The sequence below is a fragment of the Centrocercus urophasianus genome, unplaced genomic scaffold (genome assembly GCF_019232065.1).
Source record: "Centrocercus urophasianus isolate 14NV4802_14NV808 unplaced genomic scaffold, USGS_Curo_1.0 seq_14, whole genome shotgun sequence".
Lineage (NCBI taxonomy): Eukaryota > Metazoa > Chordata > Aves > Galliformes > Phasianidae > Centrocercus > Centrocercus urophasianus.
The window spans coordinates 16,840,322-16,866,101 of NW_024884586.1; the positions used below are offsets into that span (position 1 = coordinate 16,840,322).

A 25,780-nucleotide genomic window follows, 5' to 3' on the forward strand; every position below is an offset into this window, starting at 1 on the left:
GCTGACCACCCCTCTCCTGATGGAGCCCAGGATCCCATTTGCCTTTCGAGCTGCCAGAGCACACTGCTGGCTCATGTTAAGTTTGCCCTGGTACTGATTCATTCATTTTCATTCAGCCATTTTCAGATCCTAAGTTTTCAGTACCAGATAAGGGAGTGTCACTTCCCATAGTCTTTGTACCGTATCACAGTAAGTTAGGAAAAGGAAGTCCTATTAACTAAAATCATGTCTCTTTGCATGAAAAGCTATGGTAAGATTAATTCCTCTCATCCATTCTTTACATTTTCTCTAAGCTCCAGTTGCTGCAGCTTGTAGCCATTCTTTTTGGACACACATTCTGTAACTAACAAAATCAGTAAGCTTTGGTCTGAATCTTCCATTCCAATATCTTTCATGTATTTTTTTCATGTCCATTTTGCACATACTTTCTTTCCCCAGAGTCTGTAATATTCTTTAAATGCTTGTATCCTTGCTCTTAGTCATCACTTAGCGAAGTAACGCTTTGTATTCCCTTAATCTTTTCTTGTATTTCAGTCTCCCAGCTTTAGGTTTTTAAATCCTAAATTCTCTCCAGAATAGCCACTTTTTTCCCCTCATTCTGGTATATATTTGAATTGCATAATTGTAGTGGACCTCTGGAGATCATCTAGTCCAACTCCCTGCTAAAGAAGGCTTGCTAGAATAGGTTACATAGGACAGCATCCAGTCTGGTTTTGAATATCTCCAGAAGAGAAGACTCCAGTCTCTCTGAGCAGCTTGTTCCAGTGCTCTGTGAATCTCAAAGTAAAGTTTTTCATCATTTTCAGATGGAACTTCCTGTGTTCCAGTTTGTGCTGGTTGCCCCTTGTTCTGTCACTGGGCACCATTGAAAAGGGCCTGGCCCCATCCATTCCTGCCTAGTAGATATTTGTAAACATTGGTAAGGTCTCCCCTCAATCTTCTCCAGAACTGAACACAGACGTGACTTCACAAAACAGAGTAGAGGGGGAGAATCTCCTCTCTTCATCTGCTGATCACGATCTTTTTTATGCACTTCAGATGCCATGGGCCTTCTAGGCCACATGGACACACTGCTGGCTCATGGTCACCATGTTGCCCATCAGGACATTCAGATCCTTCTCTGTAGAGCTCCTTTCCAGCAACTCATCCCCATACCTGTTCTGGTGGATATGGTTATTTCTCCCAGGTGTAGGACTGAACACTTGCCATTGTTGAACTTCATAAGATTCTTCTCTTTCCTACATATGTAATGTGATGAATGTATGTAATGTGATAAACAGAGTCTTGCCAAAACTCCATAGAGGATGTTTTTTCAGCTTTTTTTTTTTTTTTTTTCCCCTTTGGAATATGGAATTTTACTTATATATTAATTTACTTACATTTTTTTTATAGTACCTTGACAGTTTTGTACAATTTTTCTCACTCTTACATTGCATCACTGCACCCCTGTCTTTTTCATCTGCTGTAGTTCTGGATTATTTTTCTCCAGATGGTGTGCATGTATTCTAAAGGTTGCTTTTTTCATCTCTCTTGCACTTGTATTTTTAGCTTCCAAAAGCTTTTCCCCCGCATTCTCAAATCTATCCAGTCTAGCAGGGTTTGTTAACTAATTTGCTGCTTTTCCCCTTTCCTGCACCATGATTAAAGACATTTAAAATGTCTCATTTCTGACTGCTTTGGTCTTTCAGCTTTCTGCCTATGTGACAGGGTCACAACTAGACCAATTTAAATTAATTTGGTTGAAGAGCCTTCCTGTCAGATGACGTTGGCTATAGTTTCAGCATTCTGGTGCGTCGTTGGTTGTCTTTGTGCAGTCTGCAGGACCAAGCTTGAAAAACATAAGACTGTTAATCTTGTAAATGTTATTCCTTCATCTAGTTGTAGAAATTAGTAAGTCAACTACTGGCGCCAGAAGAACTGTCACTTCTTCTATCTTGAGTTTTGCAATAGCTCCATAAGTTTGTAATGCTTTTTAGGACATGCAAAATAAAAATAGAAGTTTAAGTAGGAAACTTTATTCATAGCTCACCATCTTTACAGTGACTGCTGCATTCATATTCAGTTGAGTAAAAACCTGTTTGCAGCTTGGCCAGCATGCAGTAGAGAAAGAGGTATAGGAAAAAAGGCACTGGTGGAACTGTATTCTTCTATCTCTAATGTGCACATTAGAGAGAATCGGAAAGCATCCTCTCTGCTTCTGCTTCTGTGCCAACAGTTTGTAATACAAAGCAATTGCTGTTCAACTTCTTAATTAAAAAGAAGTCATATCCACGTTCTGAAGCAGTTCTTTGTGGATGTTTTAATTGTGCATTCCTTGCAGAACTCCCCAGAGAGAAATTCAAGAGAAATGCTGTATCAGATAGTATGCAAATTCTTAAAAGGTGTCTCAGGATTATTCCTTCCTTCCTGACACCATTTGACTACCTGTCAATGCATTGAGAGAGCAAGGCTTGGCAGTGGGGCTCCTAAGTTGTTGTGAAAGCTTGGCAACCTGCTGAGAAGTGACATACAGTGATTACTTCTGTTTCCTTTCTCTGCATCCCTAAGTAGTAAGGGTAATGCAAGTTTCCATTCCTCAGATAGTTTTCCTTGTCTTCCTGTTGCAATAGAAGTTTTGAAGATGCAGTTAATTAGCCCTGGTATGTGTAATAGCACTTAGAAATATCCTGGCTGGTGGTGTAATTTGCAGAGCTGAAGGGAAATGTCCTGGATAGTATCATGGAGCATCTTGATAGTCTGTATGTATCTTGCTTCTATTCAAGAGAGATTGGGTAGAGCTAAATAGGTCAGAATCATGATTTTACTTATGAATTGTGCTTAGAAAGGGAGTAAAAGTGGTGAATTCTCATCTGCTGTGATAGCATCATGAGCTAGAGATCCATGCTCTTCCTGCTTATTCCTTTAAAATTTAATCTGCTTAGCATTTCAGATGGAAACCTGCCTTTCCTTAAGAGCAGGTTTCTTTTTCATATTGAGATTTAAAAAGCCTGCTAGTAGTACTGACTTCTAACAAGAGTGTTATGCATAAACCTTGTTTTGTTTTTCTCTTTTTTTGACAACTAACAAACATATCTGAAATCTGCCTGTAGCTGCTTTTAGCAGATCTCTAGCTTGGGGTAGTGTGGAAGCAATGATGCTGGGAATTGTCCTGATACAGATGAATTTCAGAGATGGGACGTTTGGAGAAAGAACACAGGAGTTTGCAGCCTATTTTGAAACTGTAGTTGGAGGTGATCTGAATAAGAAGTATCTGCTTTCAAGCTGCTTGGTCCTGTGTTCTCTGTTACTCCAGGAATGCATGGAAGCTAAAGAATATAGAATAATGTGAACTTAGAAAGTTGGAAACTTAGAATAGCGAGGATCATAATGCTCTGGGTCTGTTACCTATGGATAAGAAGGCCAAAAGATACTTTTTTTTCTGGCGTTCAAAAATTCTGATGTCCTCGCTTTTCTTAATTTTTTGTTTCTATTTTACCCTAACTAACTGAAATCACAAAAATGCAATTACTGTAATTCAAATTAAAATAAAGCTCAGAAAGGAATTTTTAAACTGAGGAAACGAAGATGATTGAAAACTTGATTGACGCAAAGCTAAAAAACTAATCGTGTAATTTGTGAGGAGTGAGATGACAACCAATTCCTGTCTCAGGTACTGCCTCGTGATTTGAATGTACAAGGAAAACCCAGACTTAGCTCTTGGAAAATTGAGAGACCCAAAATTAACTCCTGACAAGGTGTCTGGCAGTGGCAAAGATCCTGTTGAAGTGGTTGGTCTGTGGTCTGGACAGAAGGGGCTATGCGTGCACTTTGTTGTAAACAAGAGAATTCCAAATACTGCAGGAAGAAAAGCCTAAAGCAGAAAGGCACACCTAGTTTGAGCACAGAGACAAGCTTTCTCTCAGAGTATTAAATCTTGACTAGGAGAATACACAGAACATGTGAGAAGATGTCAAATTGTATTGCATACTCCGAGCTGTGTGCAAATGTCAACAGAATGTATTTAGTATGGGCAGCAAAGGGGATGGCATTGCCACACCCCATTGACTTACTTGGATGCACAGTGAGTGCTCATGCAGCTGGAAGTGAAGGCTCTTCAAGCCTGATAGCAAATGGCTGTGAACATTTGCTTCGCTGAGAAACGAGTTATCGAGTGTTCTGACAAAACTATAATGTAAAAAGAAAACTGATAGGAATGTGTGGAGATGGTTTGCCATAACAAGTCAGCTCCATCAGAAGAATTCAGGTAAACTGACATATGTCTGAAAACAAGAACAATTTGAAAAAAAAAAAAAAGTACCAACTTCACATTATTACTGAATGAACATGCTCGTAGGTATGGTCTCTCGTGTCTTCATTTGAAAGAGATTTTGATATCTACAAGGGGACAGAGGGAGCTCTTGACTATTCTGAATAGAGCAGAGTGTAGTATTTCCAATTCCCACCCTAAGAAATTTTCTGCTGCTGGCAGAAATTGAAGCAAGTAGATGCTTCTTTCACAGTCAAAAGTCCAAGCCAAGTCACTGACTGAATGTATTTCTTGGTACTAGAAGGAGGATGTGGGGGCAGAACCCTGTTCTTATTGATACGGGAAATCTCTCCTTTTGATCCAGAGAGGAGCATATTATAGACTTGTTACGACCAAATGGTTGGTTATGCTCTGTCAACCAGTAGATTCTAGTTAATTTTATAAAACAGGGCATCCAAAACTCTTGTTGGGAAGCACTGTTTATGTAGGGTGCTGCAGATAAGAACTGGATTCACTATCAGAAAATGCTATGCTACATTGGCGTTGCAGATGGCATGAAAAACTTAACAGATTTGCATGTTTGAGTACAATTGGATAAATAAGTGTGTTGGAAAGAGGTAGTGAAATTGTTATCTTGACTGGTTTCAGCCATGTCTGCACAAAGGCTGCTGAGGCACAGCTTAAACTGTAAAAACTTGACCTTCAGAAAATACTGTGTTAATATCTCATGCAATGGTTAAACATGTGAGCAGCATTGGTTGTAACAAATTTGTGTGAAGGAAAGCGGCATCAGTTCTGTATGGGCTTACTTCGTGGGATACAGTAGTAAGAGCCAAGACTTTTTGTTTAACGTGGGGGCCAGAATTAGGAAAGTTGAGCTCCAGCAGTTTGGGTAAAATCATGAGCCCGTTTGCCCTGCAGTAGCTACTGTTTGCTTCAGTGCAGTTGGAGACATAGTTATAAACTAGGTAGAAATAATTATGGCAAAGATGGTTCCACGTCTGGGATGATTTAGATTCGGTCATCTTACCAAAGTCACCCTGAGGAAAAGGAGCTTTGGTAAATACCAGGTTTGTGCTCAAGTCACCACAGTCTGGGAAGACCTGTGTAATTTCATGAGGATTTGTCAGTACCTCTTCATACCATTTTTCTTGAATTCAATTTAAGCTAGCTCTTTTCTCCAGTAGTTATTCCTTCCAGACGTGTAGGCAGCTGGATGACAGCCTCTTATCACCCAGATGAGGGTGCACATAGCTCTGTCATCAACATATTGTTGACACTTGATCTTGTATGCCACTCTGTTGAGGCTCAGCAGACAAAGAGTAGGGTGGAATGGCAGCTGTGCGCACATCCTTTGCTCTTGTCATTAGATCTTTAACATATTGTGGATTTTACTGCTACAGTCTCAGTGTGACATTTAGTGGGGAATTCAAAGGCAGTGCTTTTGGACTGCAGTTTGAGATAAAGGCAAAAATAAAGAGGCTTGTCATTCCTTTTCCCATAGAAGTGACCATATTTTTATTAGATCCTTCTAGCACTGACAGCTGTCAGTGATTTTTGCAGGAGACAGCAATAGCTGGGGGCACAGTCCTCTTGCACAGTTCAGTTTACTTTTGTGTCTGCACTGAATATATACGTATCTATCTTCCATCTTGCAAACACCCCCTTTGGCATTCATTTTTTGTCCTTTCGTCTGTTCCAGCCACACACACACCTGATTGAAAGCACAGTTGTTTTGTTTGGCAGTTTCTTGCTTACTCAGCCCTAGTTTTCGGATCCAGGCTTGAACCAGTCACCAAAAGGGCTTTTTGCAGGTATTATCCTGGTTTTGCAGCCTCTGGGAGACTGGTAGCAAATTAATGAGCTGCTTCACTGCAAGAGTGTTATCTTCATGGTGAGAGCTTTTTTACCTGGAATGATCAGCATCTTTATGTAACCTAGCTCTTGTTAATGTTCAGTTATTTAAAAACTACTTAGTAGTCGGACTGCAGACTTGTGAGATAAAGTGCTAGGTGATATAATGCCAAGAGCTTGCCTAAAGACAGGAAGGGCTAAAGAGAAGCCTGAGGAGAGGAGTGCTGTAACTAAACCTCTCCTGATCAGCACTAAGTTATGTGACCAAGTATGGTCAGGAAGAACCAACAATGCTTTATATTTGTGCAAAGTTTCTTGGTTAATCTGCAGACACTTCAGATGCTGTCTCGCTTTAGGAAATAGATCAAGTCTCCTCAGTTAAGGTTTCAATGGTTGCTGAAAATAAAGGATTAGCTCTCAGTTAATTCACCATGGCTCAGAAAGCAAGGGAAGGATTTTCAGCACTGGCAGCAGATGCAGAAAAAGGCAGAAAGAGGTTTGTTGTATCAGAAAAGAGTGAAGAAGAATTTCATGTATGATCTTATTGCATCTGGGGTAGATAAATGGAGTTGAAAGAAATTTTATTTGTGCTGAGCATTAGATGATAAGATCCATTTGAGGATAAGACTGACAAGTCGAAAAAGATAAGTGCATTATTTTTGCTTCTTCCATTTTAACGGAGAAGATCTAATGGAAGGACGTGTCTGTTGTTGGCAGGAATTAGCTTTGGGGGAGGGGATGAATGCAGCACGAACTAACCTGCTTAATAAGAGGAAACTTAGAGCAGAAGAGCAATTTTTTTTCCTCTCCAGTCATTGGAAATGCATGCATTTTTATTTACATCTGCAAATAGGTACAGAAAGGAGACTCCTTCCAGAAGGGAGATTTGCTTCATTACAAAACATAGATTGATGTACATTGTCTTATGAATTAATCTATCAATCCATCAGTCAATTATTCCAAAGAGTATTTGTTTTACTTTGCCTTCAAGGCCCTCTGCTTTAGACAAGCTCAATTCTTTAGACAAGCTGCAGAGGTCTGTAGGCTTTGTGGCAGTGCATAGTGTAAGCCTCAATTTCTGCAGCTTTCTTGAAATTCATAAATAGAAGGTGGAGTAAAGAATGATAATCTAAGCAAAAAAAGGGAGAGTGTTATTTATTAAGGCGGTCAAGTTAGGATGTCTGTTTCTTGTTATATTTCTGGACCTTACAAAAAAACCAAAGAGCTGTTTAAAGTAATTGGCAGCATTATAGAAGTCAGTGATACAGGTGGCTTCCTGGCAGCAAAACAGAGGACATACAGTGCTTTTAGTAGAGCAGTAGGTGCTTTACAGCAGTGTCTAATCCAGTATGCTAATGTCAGATGTGAATACATTGACTTAAAAAAATGTACCAGGTGAGATCTTTCAGTGGCAATACCCTCCTGGGGTGAGTAAGGCAAAAAGCTGTCTTCAATTGATTTGTTACTATTCATTCTCAGTAGTGTGATTAAAGTTAAAAAAGGCGAGATTATAAACTTGTGAAACTTCAAGGTCAGATTGTAGAGCCGAAGATGAAGGGCAGATGGGGAAATGCAGCGTGCATGAAGCCCTCGTACTGCTTTTGTTTTCATTCTGCTTGTGCCTTCATCTTGTCGCTCTGCTCTGCAAATCGCAAGTGCAGTTTGCAGTTTTTTTACAAGCTGCTACTACTACTGTTTGAAGGCCCTTTGTATGTAGTCTTTGTGTTCAGCTGTAATTTCAGTGAATGTAATTGCAGTGTTGTGAATTAATTGTGCTTTTAAGATTGCATCTTACTATATGGCTCATGTAGATTAGTTTATTAAAGTGTATTGCCTAACAAGGTGTCTGTTCAGGCTAAAGCTCTAGCATAGCTGCAGCTACACTGAAAAGCTGTGCTGTCCCCACGGTTACTGTGTGGTATAAACTGTACCCATACAAAGAGTACTCTGTTGATCTGCACTGTATGTGCATAGATATTTAGTTGTACTGTCAACACTTGTCTCTTGTGCCTGCACAGGTCTAATGTTTCTCCTCATAACCCTCTTTTCCGAACCCCTTTTCTCTGCAGCCCAAGTCAGGGTGTCTGTGAGGCTTTGGATTTTGCCAGTCCCCTGGTAAGAGTGGCTGCTGCCCAGGAAGCAGAGTATGACAGCTGTACGATGTGGAAGAATGCAAGAGCCAGGAACAGAGCAGCACGGGGTGGTCAGGGTCTCACATCTCTGTGCCTGTCATCAGCCTCAAGTTAGAGGTGTGGTCAGAGCTCTCATTCTTCCCTGGGCACTATGTGTTAAATCTACTTGCCCTTTTGGCCTGTGTCCTTTGATGATGTCCTCTGAGCTGTTGTTCTCAAGGAAGAGACAGCCCCATGCAGGATGGTGCTTGTTTTGCAGCTTGATGTTCAGGTTGATGCTTTCGGTGCACTCGCCATCTTTGTGTTCAGATTTCTCTCTGTACCTTAGTTCCTAGCATTCTGTTCTTACTTTTGCCTCCCTGCCCAGTTCCTATTTAATACTTCTTGTGCCCTTCAGCCCTGTTTAGATTAGCACACTAGATGTTTCTCTTCCTGTGTGTTTTCACAGCTTGCCTCTGGTGACAGCACCGACTCAGTTGAAAATTAATAATTAAATTTTAGCCTAGTGCCTGATAAACCAACCTCATCTGCTCCAGCCCTTCCTCTCCTTTTACCTGTCAGGATGGAGCTTCACGGATGACAAGATTTCACCACGTAAACAAGTGAACAGCTGCACCCCCTCCCCACTCACTCTTTATCAAGGCTGATCTAGCAGCCCAATTTACTGCCTGGGCTAAGCAAAGGTAATAGCTTGAAATTTATTGGCATCTTGAAAGGAGATGCATCTAGTTGAGAGCAGAAATGTCTCTATTGAATTTAAAAAGATAAACGCAAGAGTTCCTGCTGAGTTTCCCTGCCCACTTGTGCCAACTTTCTCTTCTCCTCGAGCTTCAAAACATGTTTTTTCCTTCTCGGATGCCAGCAAGAAGGGAAAGATAGGTTGCACTCTGCTGAAGAAGTAGTCATCAGTACTCCCCTGCTTTCTTTTGCTGTGAGCAAAGAACTGGCTGTGCAAACAGCATGGTGCCTGCAGCTTGCCCAGTCCTGGTGCTACTCAGCCCAGGTGAGTTTTGCAGCATTGCTGCCAACTGGCATCAGCATGGGCTTGGGGCAGCCTGCTGCTTTGACTGACAGGATCCTGGTCCAGCTTTTTATTGTTGGCAGATCTCATAAATAGAAGTAGAAGGTGGACTTTGAAGAGTGTTATTAAATGGCAGCAACTTCTCTGAGGTGGAACAAGAAGGAAAGAGTGAAGCACAAGGTCTGTAACTAACGATAGGGCTTTGAAGAGGAGAAGCTTGCAGCAAAAAACATTCCTGCTCCTTCAGGGCAGGTACAAATTAACTGTCTAGCTCTGTGCATATGTGTTGTGCCCAAGGCTCCCTTCTTTCCACTCAAGTCAGCAGCTTGATGCTGAAGGAAAGATCATTGGGGAGGATTCCTTGAAGCTGTTGATTGTCATGCAGCCTCTCTGGCTCTCTGCCATAAGTAAATATTTAGTTTAATACCTGAGTGATTGTAACAGGTGCCACAGTGCTGATGTGCCAGCAGTCACAAGTTGGAGGGAGAACAACAGTGGTAGACTTCAGGTGGCTTTTGTGCTCTGCATGAAGCAGTCTTGCTGAATGCTCTGGGGGGCTGTTTGTTTGGTGTTTTTTTTTTTTCCTTTTTCTCTTGCCTTACAGCCCTTCTTTCTTTGAGCCATCTTTCTCCCCACGTGAATTCAGTGTTACTCCCAGATTAGTTGTAGAAGTTAAGGGAGGGTAGAAAAGGCACACCAAAGAGGAAAGCAGCTGCTTCTGGAGCAGTCTTTGAAAGCAAAAATGCACAGGCATAAATGACCCAAGCAAACCTTTCCTTATACTTCCATGGTTATGGGCATGTAGAATGGTAGCATTTTCTCAGTGAGTATTCCTTTCCCTTTGTGTTGCTGTTGCCTTCTGTGTGGAAGCTTAGCTACCTCAGACAGCGTGGTATTCCTAGAGGAAGACTTCTCTCCTTGCCAGCATCCCTTGCACTTAGAGGAGAGATGAAGTTCCTTTGGAATCTCCTTGAAGTGCATAGAGACCACTGGAAGCCTAGTTTTTTACAAATATAGGCAATGGTCAAGAAGCTATTATGTGTAATGTAGCCTGGGTTGTGTGGGTACTAAAGGAAAGGAGCAGGTGCTTTCTTGCCTGCTGACATGATATTTATACTGCTGCCAAGAAGAGAGCAGCTTGCCAAACTGATGATGCTTGTTTGGGTTCGAGCTTCCATAGGGATGCTCTGAAATGCCTGGTGGGGCAACTCCTGAAGCTTCCAGTCCTCAGACTTCACAGTGTTTACTGTTAGAGAAACATATCATTCAAAACCTTGTTTCAGAACAGCATCTGAAAACAAATGAAATGCAGCTGCCAACTTAATAAAATGCTGAGTGGCCACATCTAATGGTGTGGCTCTGTAATATTGGATTAGTAGTACAGCAGTACCATGGCAGAGTTTGCCATTGGCTATGGTGAATTGCCCGGAAGCTTGATGTGAGACTGCTGACAGTGACTGTGGGCTGATAGTGTGATTCATTCACCATGTTTGGTCAAAATTAAAATGCTAACCTGTTAAATATAACCTCTGTAGAGACTGTGGTATGGTGTGGTGGGTGCCTTAAAGATCAGAGGATATTTACAACAGTGGATCCTGAACCTTTGCACATCAGGTGTTACATGTGGCCCACAATTAGTTCGCGGACCAGCCCTAAAGAAAGGGAAGTGGAGAATTATCAACTTTTTGCATCTTTATTGCTAGCTGTAAGAGTGTTTGAGGATTGACAGTAGTCTCTTGATGTAGAAGCTAGAGAATTGTGTCAGTTTGAGATTCCAGTAATAACTTGGAATGTTGTTCCTGGAATTTGAGACCTAAAAAGTATGGACTTGAAGTTCCTTTTGGGACCCTTCTCAGGGTATTCTGTGATTATGTAACATTCCCGCTGGCAAAGATCTGTGCTCACCCTACTGTATTTTCAGGCTAAGTAGTTTGGCTGAAGTATCTCAGTAACTTCATACAATTCAGCAATAGAGGAAAACCAAACAAACAAAAAACAAAACAAAACAAAACAAAACAAAAAAACCAAACATGATGATCTATGGAGAATAATGCTTCCTGGGAGGCTTCTAACCTTCTTTGAAGAGAAGGACCTGCCTGCTGATGTTGAAGGAACTTTTTTTTCCCTCCCTCCTCTGTGGGTAGAGTAGGGGGTCTTGCTAATGGATGCAATTGCAAGAGCCGATCTGTGTGACTGCATCAGATTGATTAGCTGGGTCCTGGTTACTGCTGCGAGTGGTGATTATGCCAGTACAGCTGCTCTTGTTTTTTTTATGTACTAATTACCACACGCACGGATGTCATCACCCTTAACGCTGCATGGAGTTGTCCCATTAGCGTGGGAGTGGGAACCAGCAGGGGAGGGGAGCTTTTTGGTGTGTTTAGAAGTGTACGAAGAAGTGGAGTGATGAAGTATCTCTTCTTATATAGAATTCTTAAGCCATCTTGCCTTTGACATTGTGTCCTCAGCCAACATGTTTGCAGGTTGTCAGGATTTCCATTGGGTGCCATTTACTGTGAACACCTGGATGTTGAGCAGGAGCTGGCAAGTCCCTGCCTCGGCATGACTGGCTGCTGATCTGTGGGATGGTGGCTATGCAAGCTGGCCTGCCAGTGTGAGAGAACTTAGAGCTACCTCTAGCAGGCTGCTTCTCAGCTGTGATGTTTTACAAAGGTGTTCTCAGGAGAAAAGAAACATTTTCTGACTAGCTGAAGAAGGATATGATAGAATACTCTTGCTGTTCTTGATTGATGTGGGAAGCTGCAGCTCTGGAGCACCATTCCCCTTCCCCTTCCCTTTTCTCCTCCTCCTCAAAATCTAGTCTCCCCATCTTAGAGTGTACCATCATCTCCATGGTAACAAGTGTTTCCAACATATGTCTGATTTTTTTTTTCCTCTTTTCCTTTACACAAAATGCTAGGGAGAGAATGGGGGCAAACGTGACAGGGATGGGTAAGAGCTATATAAACCCCAAAGGGTCTGTTCCTTTGAATGCTGAGCTTCTCAAAATACTGCTGTCTGCTGGAAGATATCTGGGGCAAAGAATGATCAGCTTCTGTCACACAAGAGAAATCCTAAAGGACGTTTTCTTCTCTTATGTGACCTCCTCAGAGAACAGGTTACTTGTGTTACTGATTATGTGAAATAATTTTGTTACATTCTTTTGCTCTGGCTTGATTTTTTGTCATTACAGTGATCCAGATGAAGGTTCTAGGTGTTAGTTATTGGAGGGAGTACATTTGAATGATCTCTGCTTCAGATTTATCAAGTTAAACTATCAGACAGGCAACATGTGCAGAGGGGAGTAGAGGTGTAGAGAAAAACAGGTGCATAAGTTGTCTTAGACCCAGTTTGTAATGCTAGCTAACAAGACCCATGCTAAGGAATTGTTCGTTCAGGCCATCTCAGCAGTGCAGTGGTGATTGGTCTGCATTCCTGTCTACCTTCATCCTCTTGTTCCAGTGCATCCTAATTCTCTTTAATGCTTTCTGGTCCAGCACCATTCCTATTTTCTGCGGAATCTGGAAGAAGTTTTGGGGATGAACAGAAAATCTAAGGAAAACTTGTGTCTCAACTTGGAATTAGCCCATTGAAAATGTAGCTTCCAAGTCCAAATTGCATACCAACACTAGCTGCAGGCTAGCAGGTTGCAGGAAAGCATTAAGCTGCACAAAAGATGTTTGCTTTTCAGAGCTGGAAAGTATCTGCACAGATATAATCTGATCCATTTCATCGTTTTTGCTTTTCAAGCTCAATACACTTCAGATACCAAATTACTGCAGACCAGAGAGCAGAGCTTGATATTTGTCCTACAGGTGCATGGAGCTTTCATTCTCCTGTATTGCTGCAGTGATTAGGAAGCAGTTTTACAGCTGTGCTAACTACCCACAGTCTTAACAGCTCTTCAGCTCTTATTGTAGTGTGGGTAAAATGGATGCAAGGGGATGTGAACTGAGTGATTTGTTACTTGCAGACTTGTGCTATTCATAATCTCTGGACATTAATTTATCTCATCTGTGCCCTGTTGTTGTGGGAGGTGGTCAAACTGAGCAATTTTCAGAAGACTGTTTAAATGATTAAAAATATATGAGTTGTATATTATTTCTGTGTAAGGTATGTTTTGTTTAATAGAAAAAGAATGAACTGTTGATGCTGAAAGCCCATGCGCTTGCCAGTTTCCTGTTCCTCCCTAGTGAGTTAAGATGAGAAGTGAAGGCTAGAAGGGACCTAGTTGTCTTGCTGTCTGATGGCTGTGCTATTTGTTCCCATCACTTTAACTCTGCAGTCCACCGAATGGCATGCAGAGTCTTGTGGTGGCAGGATTTCTTACGTTCTGCAGCTATGTGCCAATCTGTTTGTTAAGCAGTTAAGGGCACATGTATGTTTCCCCAGCAGATGCTTGCTCTTGCTGCTGGATTAGTGGTTTCTTTTAATATCCTGTAAAGTGACGTGTCTCCTTCGCCAGCTTTGTTGCTGCAGGGAGACTGAACATTTGTTTATTTGAACCTCCTTGGCTGTTCTGCCTTTTGTCTTATGTAGTAACTTTATGTCTTTGTTTCAGAGAGTTTTCAACGTTCTGTACCCAATGCCTGCTGACCAGAGAAGACATGTCAGCATAAACTCTGCTCGCTGGCTACCTGAACCAGGCCTAGGATTGGCATATGGCACCAACAAAGGGGATCTGGTGATTTGCAGACCAGAGTAAGTGTTTGCTTTACATGGAGTTATAACTGTTTTCCTTACTCTGTTCTTCGGCCACTGGGAATAAGATGTCTTTTCACTTTTCACTGCTTGGGGCATTGTACTTGAAGTGCCTTCCCCACGTAAGTAGTCATGATACTCCTTTTGGACTACAGCAGTGTTAACACTGTCTCATACTATCTTTGTTAGTTTTACTGACTTAGGAGGAGCATCTTACTAGCTCCCATTTTATTTCCCATATCTGTCTTGGATTTCTGAACCTTTATATTTGTCTAGTGCAGTGTCTTTCAGTCTCTTCGAATTTAGGACTTCCACAGCTTGCCAATGAGTGTAGCAAATACAAGGTGTTAGAGATACATTTGATATCCACCAGCCACAGGTTGAAAACTGCTGACCTAGACTTACCAAATATTTATTAGTGTTCAAGTATGAGATTCTATAACTGCAGAGGTTTTTGTCATGATTATGAGCAAGCCAGTGAATTGTTTTGATCCTCACTTGAAAGCCCAGTGGTGTGATGTGTAGACTTCAGCTCTTATTTATACAGTGCCATAAGGTGTAACTTTGCCTTTGTAAACCTGCAATTAAGCACAATCTGATTTGGATGTTGTGTCACACAGATGATGACTGAGAGTAAACAGTGAAACATAAATCGCTTTCAGTGTTCTTGGTGGTTTATGTACAATACCTTGAGACCCTTTTCTCCATAATCCTGTGCAAGGAGTTCTTTTGGAGCAGTGCTTCTCGTGTTCTACAAGAGTACTTCAGGGATTTCTCTGCTTCAGTTATTTCCCAGTATTAAGCCACCTTGGTATTCTTTCGAGTTATGTTGAAGCTCTTTGTAACTTAGAATCTGGCTGCTAGAAACTTGCAGCACTGCTGGAGATCTTACCAAATGCATGTGGACTCCATCTGTTGTGCATGAGATCAAGCATGTGGTGCTTGTCAAGAGTCATATGATCAGTGTAGAACCACTACATAAATCAGAATAAATATGTACAATTGTAATAGTGACTAATACAGTACAGTCTTCTGGTGAAATTTGCAGTTAGAATTCAGTTTGGACCGATTTCAATAGCACAAAATGCCAATGCTCTTCAAAAGTCTCTCTAGTTCTCTTGAATATAGTCTTACATCAAAGCCTTATTTATACATGAACTTCTACAAGATATTATTATGGAATAAGCTGTAATCACTCTCTTCCAGGAAAAATTGCTTTCCTCAAAGTTAGTTTCTGTACTTACTAAGTGGAGGAATAATTTGGGAATAGCGGCTTCTTGTCAAACGCTAGTTACTGTAAGTTACTTTCAGTATAGAGAAGTGGTAAGATCTAGTCAGTTGGTTATGACTCATGAGATGAACATGGACAAAAACCTGGGGAAAGGAAAGGAAAAGGGGTATCAAAGTGGCTTGATTGAATGGCCTCTGCAAAGTCAAGCTTCGCCTGCCTATCTCAGCTTGCCACATTCTGTGTTAAATATCCATTCTGGTGCTTGCAGTTGCCCCAAGCTGAGTGCCACACTCTTACTGGCATCTCTCTAATTAAAGACACAACAGGAACTCCTTTGTGTGTTATAGCTGCACTGCTAGTCTTTTTGTAGCATCTCTGCGAAATCTTTCTTAGCTCACCTAGTTGTTTTGGACACATTTCAGTCTCTTTATTTCCATCCTAGCAACAGTCATGCACAATTTCAATGAAAATGAGCTTTTTGAATATGAACATGAGACAGTAAATACAAAGGTGGAATACTTATTAGTAGTTTGATCAGAATGCTTCACCAGGTTCCCTGCTGGTTGGTTGGGATAACTGGTGCTTCTGATGATTACTGCAGACTTCACATGAACTTCTTTGGAGCAGAATTCCTGACATGTTCTGTTCTCAGTTGTATCATTTTGTAGGCCAATAACAGCCAGATTGACTTAAAATTCTGTGCATAAAGATTTAGACATTCATTGATCTGAGGAGTTTGCATGTGGCGCTAACATCAGGACAAGCAAATAAGTAACTCTATCAGAGCAGAAGTAGTTTGCATCTGTGATGTCTGTTCCAGGTCTACCTGGAAAGTCATCAGAGAAAGAGGAGAAATTCTAATGTGTAGGTGGCATCTCAGTAGTTCTTGGCTTAACAGACTTAATATCTGATGACTTTGATTTGAGAAATGAGGGAGAAAGATGAAAAGTATTTGTGTGGTTTCTATAGACAGTAATACAGAAGGGAAGAAATATTAAATTAGGAACTAAGCAATCGACAGAGTATGATATGGGGATAGTCTAATAAACAGCAGGGATCCAAAAAACACTGTGCTGCTGAAAACATTCCCACTATTTTAATTTGGCAAAGAAAACGGTGGTCAGTAGCAAACAACTGAGATGGTTGTAATTCCCTGGGTCTTTATTCCCGTGTACAATGAAAGCATTAGAAACCAAGTACCACAGGGATAACATAAACAGGTTGAAATAGCAGCTGTGCCTCATATACAGGGCCTGAAATGAAGAGTTTAGGGAAAAAGAGTGGGCTAGAAGTACAAACTAACACACAAACAATAAAGCATAACTTGAAGCTTCATGGGCTGATAATGAGAGGTTATGCAAGTAGTTCTTCCAGATATTTAAAGAAATTGGAATTAAAATCAGAAGTTTAGGACTATATTGCTAGGTTAGGATAGCACTGATGACAGTTTTTCTTCCAGGTGGAAATGGGGAAGGTCAGGATATGCTGGCAATCCATAATCTGAACTCAGTACACAGATTTATGGGATATGTTTTGAAGGGAGGGGAAATTAAAACTATGAGGAGGTTCAAGTGCAATATGACTTGACTGTGGTAAGGTACAGCAGGTGGATACCTATCACTGAGAATTTTATTTACAATAAAAGGATTTGCTTCAGGTCTTAACACATTTTAGTAAGGCAATTAGCGTGTTTGGACTACAGTAAATCTAGTTAAATTGTTAAGAATTAGAACAAGACCTGGTAAGGAGCAAGTCTGCTGAGGGAAGGAATACAGCAGGACTGAAAGCTGGACACTATCACAAAGGAAGTTACTGACGAATCTTCTTCAGAACCTGTTCTGTGGCTGGTTGTTATTGCTGTTTACACTACTATCTTGTAAGGGTGTGCTGAATAAATTTACTGAGAATGTGACATTAGCCTTGTCATTGCAGAGAAGGATCAGAGTACCACATAAGAATTGGATTGTGTTGAAAATTACTGGAGCTATAGAAATGAGATGGAATTTAATAGTACAAAGTGCACTTAGTGACTAATAACACTGAGCTCAGTAGTTAAAATGAAGAGGGGGGAAAAGGCCTGAGGTTTTTGTTGATTGTAGATGATTGAGCCATCAGTACATGTGGTTGTAAAAGCAACAAATTTATTTCTAGGGTGAAACACGAGATACTTAACAGTAGAGATAGCAGAATGTTAGTATTGCTGCAGAAGAAACTAGATACATAAGCAGAAACAGTTTCAAATTCAGCTATTCACATCTATTATTGTAGTTGAGAATAGCAGCTAGTAATGTCAGTGGAACAAATATCTGAGAACACCTGCAGCTGGGGGTCTTCAGCCTACAAAGGAAGGCTGAGGAGGGGGGCTTATATAGCCTTCTCTAAATGTCCAGGAAAGGAGGACTATTTACACTTACATACTTTTTACTGGTCGTTCACTATGGGTAGGTTATGGCTGCAAACTAGAGAAAGGCTTCTAACCAAATGACTCCTGCAATAGCATGTAAGTTGTATGGGTGGGTGCAGAAGGCTCAGATATTTGAAGATGGCAGCTATGAGGTGTGTTAGCATTTACCACTCACTGTGGCCTTGAGATCTAGCACAAGGGGTGTGACAGCCATGTGGATTTCTTCCACCCTCATATTCTACTTTGCACTGCCTTTTCTGTGTAGCTTCTAGTGCCTTTTAGCCTCCTCCAGGCTGTTTCTCATGCACTATGTGCTGCCTGACTTTGAATGTAACTATGGCTTGTGCTAATGCTCACTAGGGTCTTGTATGCCTTTTTTGGCTCTCTGCAGCACAAGGCTTGGATCTGTTCCTGAATCCTTGATACTTTTCAATACGGAGTGAAAGCCACGGTGTCCCATGCAGTAGAAACACCTCTACTAAATGAAAAAGGAATTTTTATTTTTAATGCTCGTAACCTTTCCTATCCTGTCACATTCTATCAGGAGCTTTCCCATTCAGAAACGTCCCCAGTGCAGATTCTCAAATGTCTTGTAGAACATGAACAGATCAGACTGAAATTGAGGACTAGCGAACTGCATGGTGCTGTCTGCCCATTGCTGGCTTCTCCTGTAAAGGATTATCAAGGGAGAAAAGCAGAGTCCACAAATCAGTTCTTTGTCATTTCATCTTGAGTTCCTCCAGTGGCCAGTCATACATTCCAGAAGGTCTCAGTGCTCAGATGCTTTTGAAAATACTAACTTATAACCCCCAGAGTTATGAGACTGATGTTTCGAAAACTGAACATTGAAGATACCTTGCCTAGGGCTGGCTCTGTAGTGCAGGCATCTGCATGCAAGAGAGGCACATTTCTTCATCAGACAGAGCCTCTGATAATGGAATTAAAATGCCTCCTGAAGTTGCATCTGATTCAAAGACTACAACCCATAGAATTCTCTCATTGGAAAGTAGGTGTGGAGAGTCTCAAATTAGTTCAGTGCTATGCAGTGTGCATATTTTAATTCTTCTAAGTGAGCTCTGCCTCTAACATGAAATAATTCTGTGAAAATTCTTTTCACAATGAATGTTGATTCTGAGTAGGATTCTTGCAGTTGTCTTCAAATATCGGTCCAGTCTTTTCTTCCTTTGAGTACTGCATATGCTCATATCTAGAGATGTGGACAATGTGTCTGCCAGTTATCAGTGTGCTGGTAAGAAGATGATAATCAATGCTGCTGCTTGCTGTGTCCTATCTGCTGGTTGATTCCATTCGTCAGGCTCTTCAGCCTTCTGCAATGATACTGCACAGGCCCTGGTGCATTTTTTTTTTGCCTTTTAAGAATAACTTCTGGAGGATGGAATTAACAATAAGTCAAGAGGAGTTGTCTTCCATTATGTGTAACCATGGGACGTTCACAAACCTGCCAGGGAGTATTTCCTTATCTGTTAACTGGAGCAGCTAGTGGAAGTATTGGTTAGGTCAGAGTCCTCTCTGCAAATGACTTCTTGAAAGGCAGCATCTGGGCAGTGTCTGCTGGTTGTGGCCAAGTAAGCAAATCCACAGAACTTTTGCTGCCTGTTAACCACAAGATGCAGCATATTTTCTAAGTGAAGGTGGAAGGTGTGGTTTGATTGATTAAAAAAAAAATGAAAAAAAGGGACAAGGTTGCTACCTTTGGATTTTGTTATTCATACATTTGAATAAAAACTAAACTGAATGATTTCCAAACTGTGGAAAGCCTGAGTATCCTGAGTGCCAGGAGGCTTGTACATTGCAGATGCATGAAAAGTAGAGTGGTAATATGGAGGCTTGAAACAGCATCTCCTTTCTGATCTTGTTTTTATTCCAGTTCTGTTTCCCTTTATGTATGTGAATTTGATATCCACAATGAATGATGGCATTAGGTAGAAGATACCCTCGTACAATTCCATTTAATACATCCATGAATCCTAGAGATAAAATCTGACAGCTGCTCTAAGTCTTCAGTTATTAACAAGTTCATTTCCTTCACGCCGTTCAAGAGATGCTGCAGCACTGACTTGTTAGTGACATTAGTTTTCCTCCATGGCATAGGGGACTTAGTTTAGAGCTCAGTGATAAAGAAACTGAACCTGTTGCTTACTGGTTTGTTTATAATGCCGTTGTGCTTCTGCAGGACCTTGCTAGTTCTCAGACTGAGTGGCAATCTTTCTGTCACAGAACGCAGCCAGAACAGTTACCAAATGCTTCACTTCATTCTATTCAGATCACATCTGCCACCTTCTCTTTCCTTTCCTTTTTTTCTAGTTCTATCTACAAAAGCAATTAAATTTCATGCAGTCAATTATTTGACTTACTAAATCCCCCTGCCTACTGCATGTGGCTCATTCTTTCATTGTTTTCAGATTTATTCCCTTTCCTCTATTACATTACTCTCCTTAACGATAAAAGTTGCATTTAGGAGAGAGTAATTGTCACATTAAATATGATTTTCTTTCTGAAGAATGATGCTAAGTTGGCTTTCTTGGCCTTTTGTCACTTTCCCATTTTATTCTAACTTTTTCAGAATTAGGTGTGACTGCCTCAAAAAGTTAACTTTTCTTCCCTTTTTTTTCCTTTTAAAATTAATGAGTACAACTAGCTGCTGTGCCTGGCTTCGTCTTTTACCAAAGACTTTTCCTACTCCTAATTCCATAAATACCATTGGATTTTTTTTTAAGTAGAGACTTCAGAGAGAAAATTCTCAGCCACTTCGAGTCATCATTGATTTTATCCTTAGCCTCACCGATAAACAGACCTTTCTTCATTCAAGTACCATTTTCCTCATGCTTATATTTAGAATGCCTTTTCCCTCTTTGGCAGCACCAGTCCATCCTGCTTTCTTAGAACCTTTTTTCTTTGCAGGTCCGTATTAGACTTTCTTTCTTGTTTGGTTGTTTGTTCCTTTGGCTTTCCAATAAGATCATCTTTGATCTTCCGTGCTTTGATCCAGTTTATTTGTGGAGTTACTGGTTGTCCCTTACACATGCATTTTTCAGCAAGGTTGTGGTGATTTGAGCTAGCAAGTGAAACAGCCAACTTTTTCTTCACTTTCTTTCCCTATTTTAAACCCACAAGCTGCCTGTTGCGCAAATGATTTCAACTCTGTGTCTTCAAAAATGGAATTACAGTAATAATTGTGGAGGTATGGATTTTGGAGCAGGTTGCCCTGCATGCCGAACTGAACACTTTCAATTGTCTGATTTCAAAACTGCAGAAGATAAAAGCATAGAAGTTGGCCTTCTGTTGGATCTTATTGAGATTAGACCATGCCAGGGTCTTGGTTCTGGAGTCTGGCAGCTTTGTATGTGCTTAGAGCAATATTCTATTTGAGGAAGGAAGGAAGGAAGGAAAAAAAAAAAAGAAAAAAAAGAAAAAAGCATTTGCTATGCTTGCTGATTTTAAGCACTTATTTTGACATTGATTTCTCCCATTTTAAACACATTCTAAACATTTTCCTGGTTTAGTATGTTGGCATAAGATCTACAAAACAATCTGACTTCAAAGTTGCTGTCTTTGAATCAAAGTGATTGTTAGTTTCTGCTAAAACTCCCATGAAAGTTCAAAGACTGACGTGTGAGTTTGGCTCGTCAGACTTGTAGCAGTTTAAGATGTTCAAGGCCTTAGAAGGCTTAAGCAATTTGTACTCCCCTGAAGTCTCCTAACATTGTAAGTTGTCTAAGCCACTGGAATAGCTCATAGATCATAAACAGCTTAAGGTACTCTGAGGGTTCAAAGCTTATTCAGAGCATAGTCTGCCTATAATCATTTAAAGCAATTAACAAGGCTTTGGGTTTTGAAGGAATTTAAGCAAGTTATCCATCTTTAGAGCCTGGTTTAAGGTGATACTAAGCTGGATGTTCTTGTTTAAGGAACCTAACAAATTCCAGAATGCAGAGGAACCTTTCAGAGGGTCTCTACATGCTGTTTCGCATGGTTGAAGCTACATAAGTGATATTGTGGAATACAGGCAAGCTTTTGAGTGAGAAGAAAGTCAGCAAACATTCTGGAAATTCTTCTGCCCTGTTTATTGCAGGCTATTTGGCCTGCAGGGTATCATCTTATGCTCATAAACATCCATTTGTTAATAGTGTTAAAACTACTGTGTAGTGCACTATATGATATGCAAAGATCTTACCAGCTTTGCAGGAGAAAATCTTAACTCAAAGTCTTCCTTTCTTTGTGTTTTGTCCATCTGCTTACAGTGCTGTAATAATATAAATATTTTTCATTGTTGCCCCAATATGCCACTCCAAATTGGGGTATGTCTCTTCTAGCATCAGAAGAACTGATATCTCATTACAACATGGGTAGCACAGGAGTAAAATACAGAGGATTCCCAGTTTTCTCTCAGGAATGAGTTGTAACTTCTGTTTCCTGCTGAGAGTGGCATGAAAAAGCTCTCAGTAAAGCTGCTTTAAAAAGCAATTGTGGCACTTTGATAGAGGAATTAGCATGGCCATTAAAGTCTTCAAAAGACTTTTCTTATTTTCAACAGAGATTTTGCTGTGTAGCTTCATATCCCTTTAACCATGACATTGTTCTTAGGTCCCAAAATGATCAAACATATACACTTTCATACAAAACTGTCTCCTTCTGCACTGTTGTTGTCTTGATGCTTAATTTGGTTTTATCACTCATGTTGAAAATTTCTGAATCTAGGAATTCCCAGGAATTCCTCTTGCACTTTCTGTTGATGCTTCTTCCATGATAGTCTGAATCAGAAGAAACCACTCAGTTTGCACTCTTTCTACTTTGTTAATATCTTTTTCTCTTTGAGGTCTCTAACAGCTAACTGAAGGATAATTTCTGAGCTTAAATGTCACATTTTCACCTGAGGAAGAAGACTTTTAGAGATGTGCCTTGTATAAATCTTACCTGCTGACTGGAGGAGCCTGGATTGTATCCAGTTTTATTTGCCCCCTGGTGGGCAGAACAAGCTCATGCATATTCACCCTGTGGAGACAGGAAGGTGTTATTAGGCACTGGTGCCTCCAAATTAGTAAGGCTGATCTCGTTTAAGTGGTGTGAGTTTGAAGGGAGCTTCTTAAAAATCCCAGTATTTAATATAGCTGATAGAATTTCACAATTGAATAAACTGGGCCAGTCATCTTGTATAGCATTCTAAGTTGAGTTGGCATCCTCCCTGAAGCAGGCACATGGCTATCAACTGCACCAAGCTGCTTGCTGTCCTGCTTTTGCAGCACCTTTGGCAATTTTACTGAGTATCAGGATGAGTTTTTATGTAGTTGCTGCTTTCCATGTAGGCAGAGCTTGCAGAATGCTGGAAAACTAGCAGGACGTATGTAGGGATCCACACAGTCAAAATACACCTGCTGCTACGTGTAGGGAAGAGATGACCTTTTCTTTGCTTTCCTGGATGTGATCAATAGAATAATTTCATATGCTGCTTAAATACCCATGGTTCTTAAACTGCAGCCCTTGTGTTCTGTAACTTACCTTGTTAGACATTTCTGTATTCAGTCTCCTGCTCTTCCCTGGCTAATCATACATGGACTGTGCTCTGAAGTAGGAGGTGCCAGTGAAGCTGCAACCTTGATCAAAGGGAACTACTGCCCAGCAGTGCTGCTCCAGGACTCCTATACTGATTCCATACAGTTTGCACTGCAGCCAGTTTTCTCTTGGATCTGCTTTTGCACATGGTTCATTGCCTGTACAGAAAGCTAAATATTTATGAAGTAAGATGTTAGAAATGATTGTTTGCCTACCCAGGCAACTGCTGAGAGTGCCAAACTTTGCCTTGTACTGACAGTAACGTTGCTTGGCTAATCATGAGAGCCAGGGATGGAGCTTGCTGTGCTGATCAGCACACGCTGGAGGAAGAGATAATGAGCTACTGACAGGGATGCATTTGGAATCTGTCCAGGCATTTCATTGCATGGAATGCCACGCACTGATTCTTCTTTCCTGAGTGAGAACAATGGATTCCTGTTCCTGACACAGTATCACCTTGCTCTCTGTGACTCCCCCTATATTTGTTTGACGTGGTTTGAATGCACTAAGAGTTAACAAGTTTAAGCAAAGGGAGGAAAGTGCATCATGGGGAATTAAAATCCTCTGTAAAATAAGCTGGCTCTTAATGATCTTGAATGGGCAGTATATTTGAGAAAATAGCTTTAAAGAGTAACTTAGAGGAAATGAGCATTGGCAGCATGAAAATCAGATATTCACCTGGCTATGTGCTGCAGTGCTTTGCAGTGCAGTATGTCTGTTCCATACTGGGCTTGCCAGAAGCTTACATGACAGAAATGGGGTTGTACTGATACTTCTATGTGTAGGGAGGGATTGCAGGCAGCAGTGTCTTAATCAGAAATTGTAGCAAACAAATTTGTTATTGTTGAGTCTTTCTATGTGGCAGGATCTGGAGGAGAGAAATGAATTTGGCCATTGTTGGTACATTCTTCAATACTGGGGATGACTCAAGTGAAAAAACAGTAAGCAAATATTATTTCTGCCTTTCTGGACATCCGTAACCTACTTGCAAATGATTTCTTTGTTTTGCCATCTTGGTGCTGAGCTTTATTACGGTAGAATTGAAGAACCTTTGTCCTAATCCTCCTCCTCTTCAACCCCTGATTTTGGATATACCAGCTGGGCCATTATCCAAATGTCTGTCAGTCTGTGCTGACCGCTGCTCCATCAGTTTACTCTTCAAATACTGCTTAGGACAGTGCAATAAGTAGTGTTTCATCTTTTCTTTCTCATTACATGTGAATACTTTCATCATTAACTCCTGGAGTTTGATTCTAGGTTCTTCAGGGGATTGTGCATGAGCTCAGTGCAGGAGGAGGGGCTGTGTTACTGCAGTTGTCGCTACTTGGTGCTTAGGCTCCACTCAGAGTCCTTATTCAGCTCTCAGCAAAGCATGCAAGTCTGTGCCCTTCATCTTCTTCAAGCTCGTTAATAACATGAGCTGGACAGAGACTTGCTCTGCTGGGAAAGCCTGTCAGAGAGCAGCTCTGTGTCTGACAAAGCTAATGGAAATTTCCAGTGAGGGCTTAGAGACAGCCATAAAAAGAAAAAAAATAAGAACTTGACTAAATGGTCTTCACTGTCCATGACTGACACAGTGTGGAGAATTGCAATTTTTCACCCGGAAGCCTTCGGCAATGAATGTCCTCCTTACTGCGTCCACATCCAAGTGGCAACATGCTCCATGCTACACAGAGCTTCTACCTCATGCCCTGGAAAATGTAAAGGGCTTCCAGCATTTCCATGCCTGGAGTTTGATGGAGCAAACACTAAATGCTTCCTGAAAAATATTCATTTCTCCAATGTAAGCTCCTCTTCTGTGAAATGAATAGTCAAGCCTTGATTTGCAAATCTCCTGGGAAACGTGCTGCAAAAGGCTTGCTAATTTACAAAAATCAAGCAATGTTTTGCAAAGGGCGTAAAAAAACCCTTTAGTTTTTCTGCCAAGGGAGACTGTACTGTTTTAAATAGGTGTGGTTAAACCAGTGCAAATCTTTAAGTGTAATTCAAAATCTGTTTTAAACCAAAGTAATTGTGGTTGTCACGTCTTACGTGCATAAGTTGGTATGAGGTGCAAATATCTGATCAATTTTCTAATGCAGACACGGTCAAAAAACTGTCACTTAACCCATTAAATAGTGCCATTTCCTTGATGAAACATTTGCTAATCATGAGGTGGTGATCTTTGAATAAATGATACTGCCCAACTGACTCCCTCTAGTAGGTTCAGGCATTTGCTTTCTCCGCTGTGTCTTGATGCAATCTGAAGAATCCTTTGCATAAGTCTCAAACAATCGTCCTAAGGCTGTAAGGTGGATACCTGCCTTATAGCTGTGAATTCCACATCAGAGAGGTGTACATGCTTGCAAAAGGAAACAAAGATCATGCTTTACGCCTGGAAGTCTGTTATAAGAGGTGGAGTTGGGAAAGAGTGAGTTGTTTGGTTGGCCCTGGTGGAACTAAAATGCTGAAGATTAGCAGTGAGGATGCTGACTGCCGTAGGAGAAGTGGCCACTGCCTTTTCTGAGCCAGTTTTCTGGACTTAATGGTAGATGTGCTCAGTCCTGGCTAAAGAGCCAGGTTAAAGTGGTGGTAAGGCTGCTGAATTCCCATCATGACCAAATCTTGTGACCTTGGCTTA

General features: G+C 40.9%; 1 protein-coding gene across 3 annotated transcripts in view; it reads left to right on the plus strand.

Annotated features, from left to right (window-relative positions):
* AMBRA1 (autophagy and beclin 1 regulator 1) overlaps positions 1–25,780 on the plus strand; it is a 125,271-nt gene that overhangs the window by 85,883 nt on the left and 13,608 nt on the right. For all 3 annotated transcript variants that reach the window (XM_042813721.1, XM_042813723.1, XM_042813724.1), the window contains one exon: positions 13,815–13,954. In XM_042813721.1, coding sequence (XP_042669655.1) covers positions 13,815–13,954 — 140 coding nt within the window. The remainder of the gene's footprint in view (positions 1–13,814; positions 13,955–25,780) is intronic.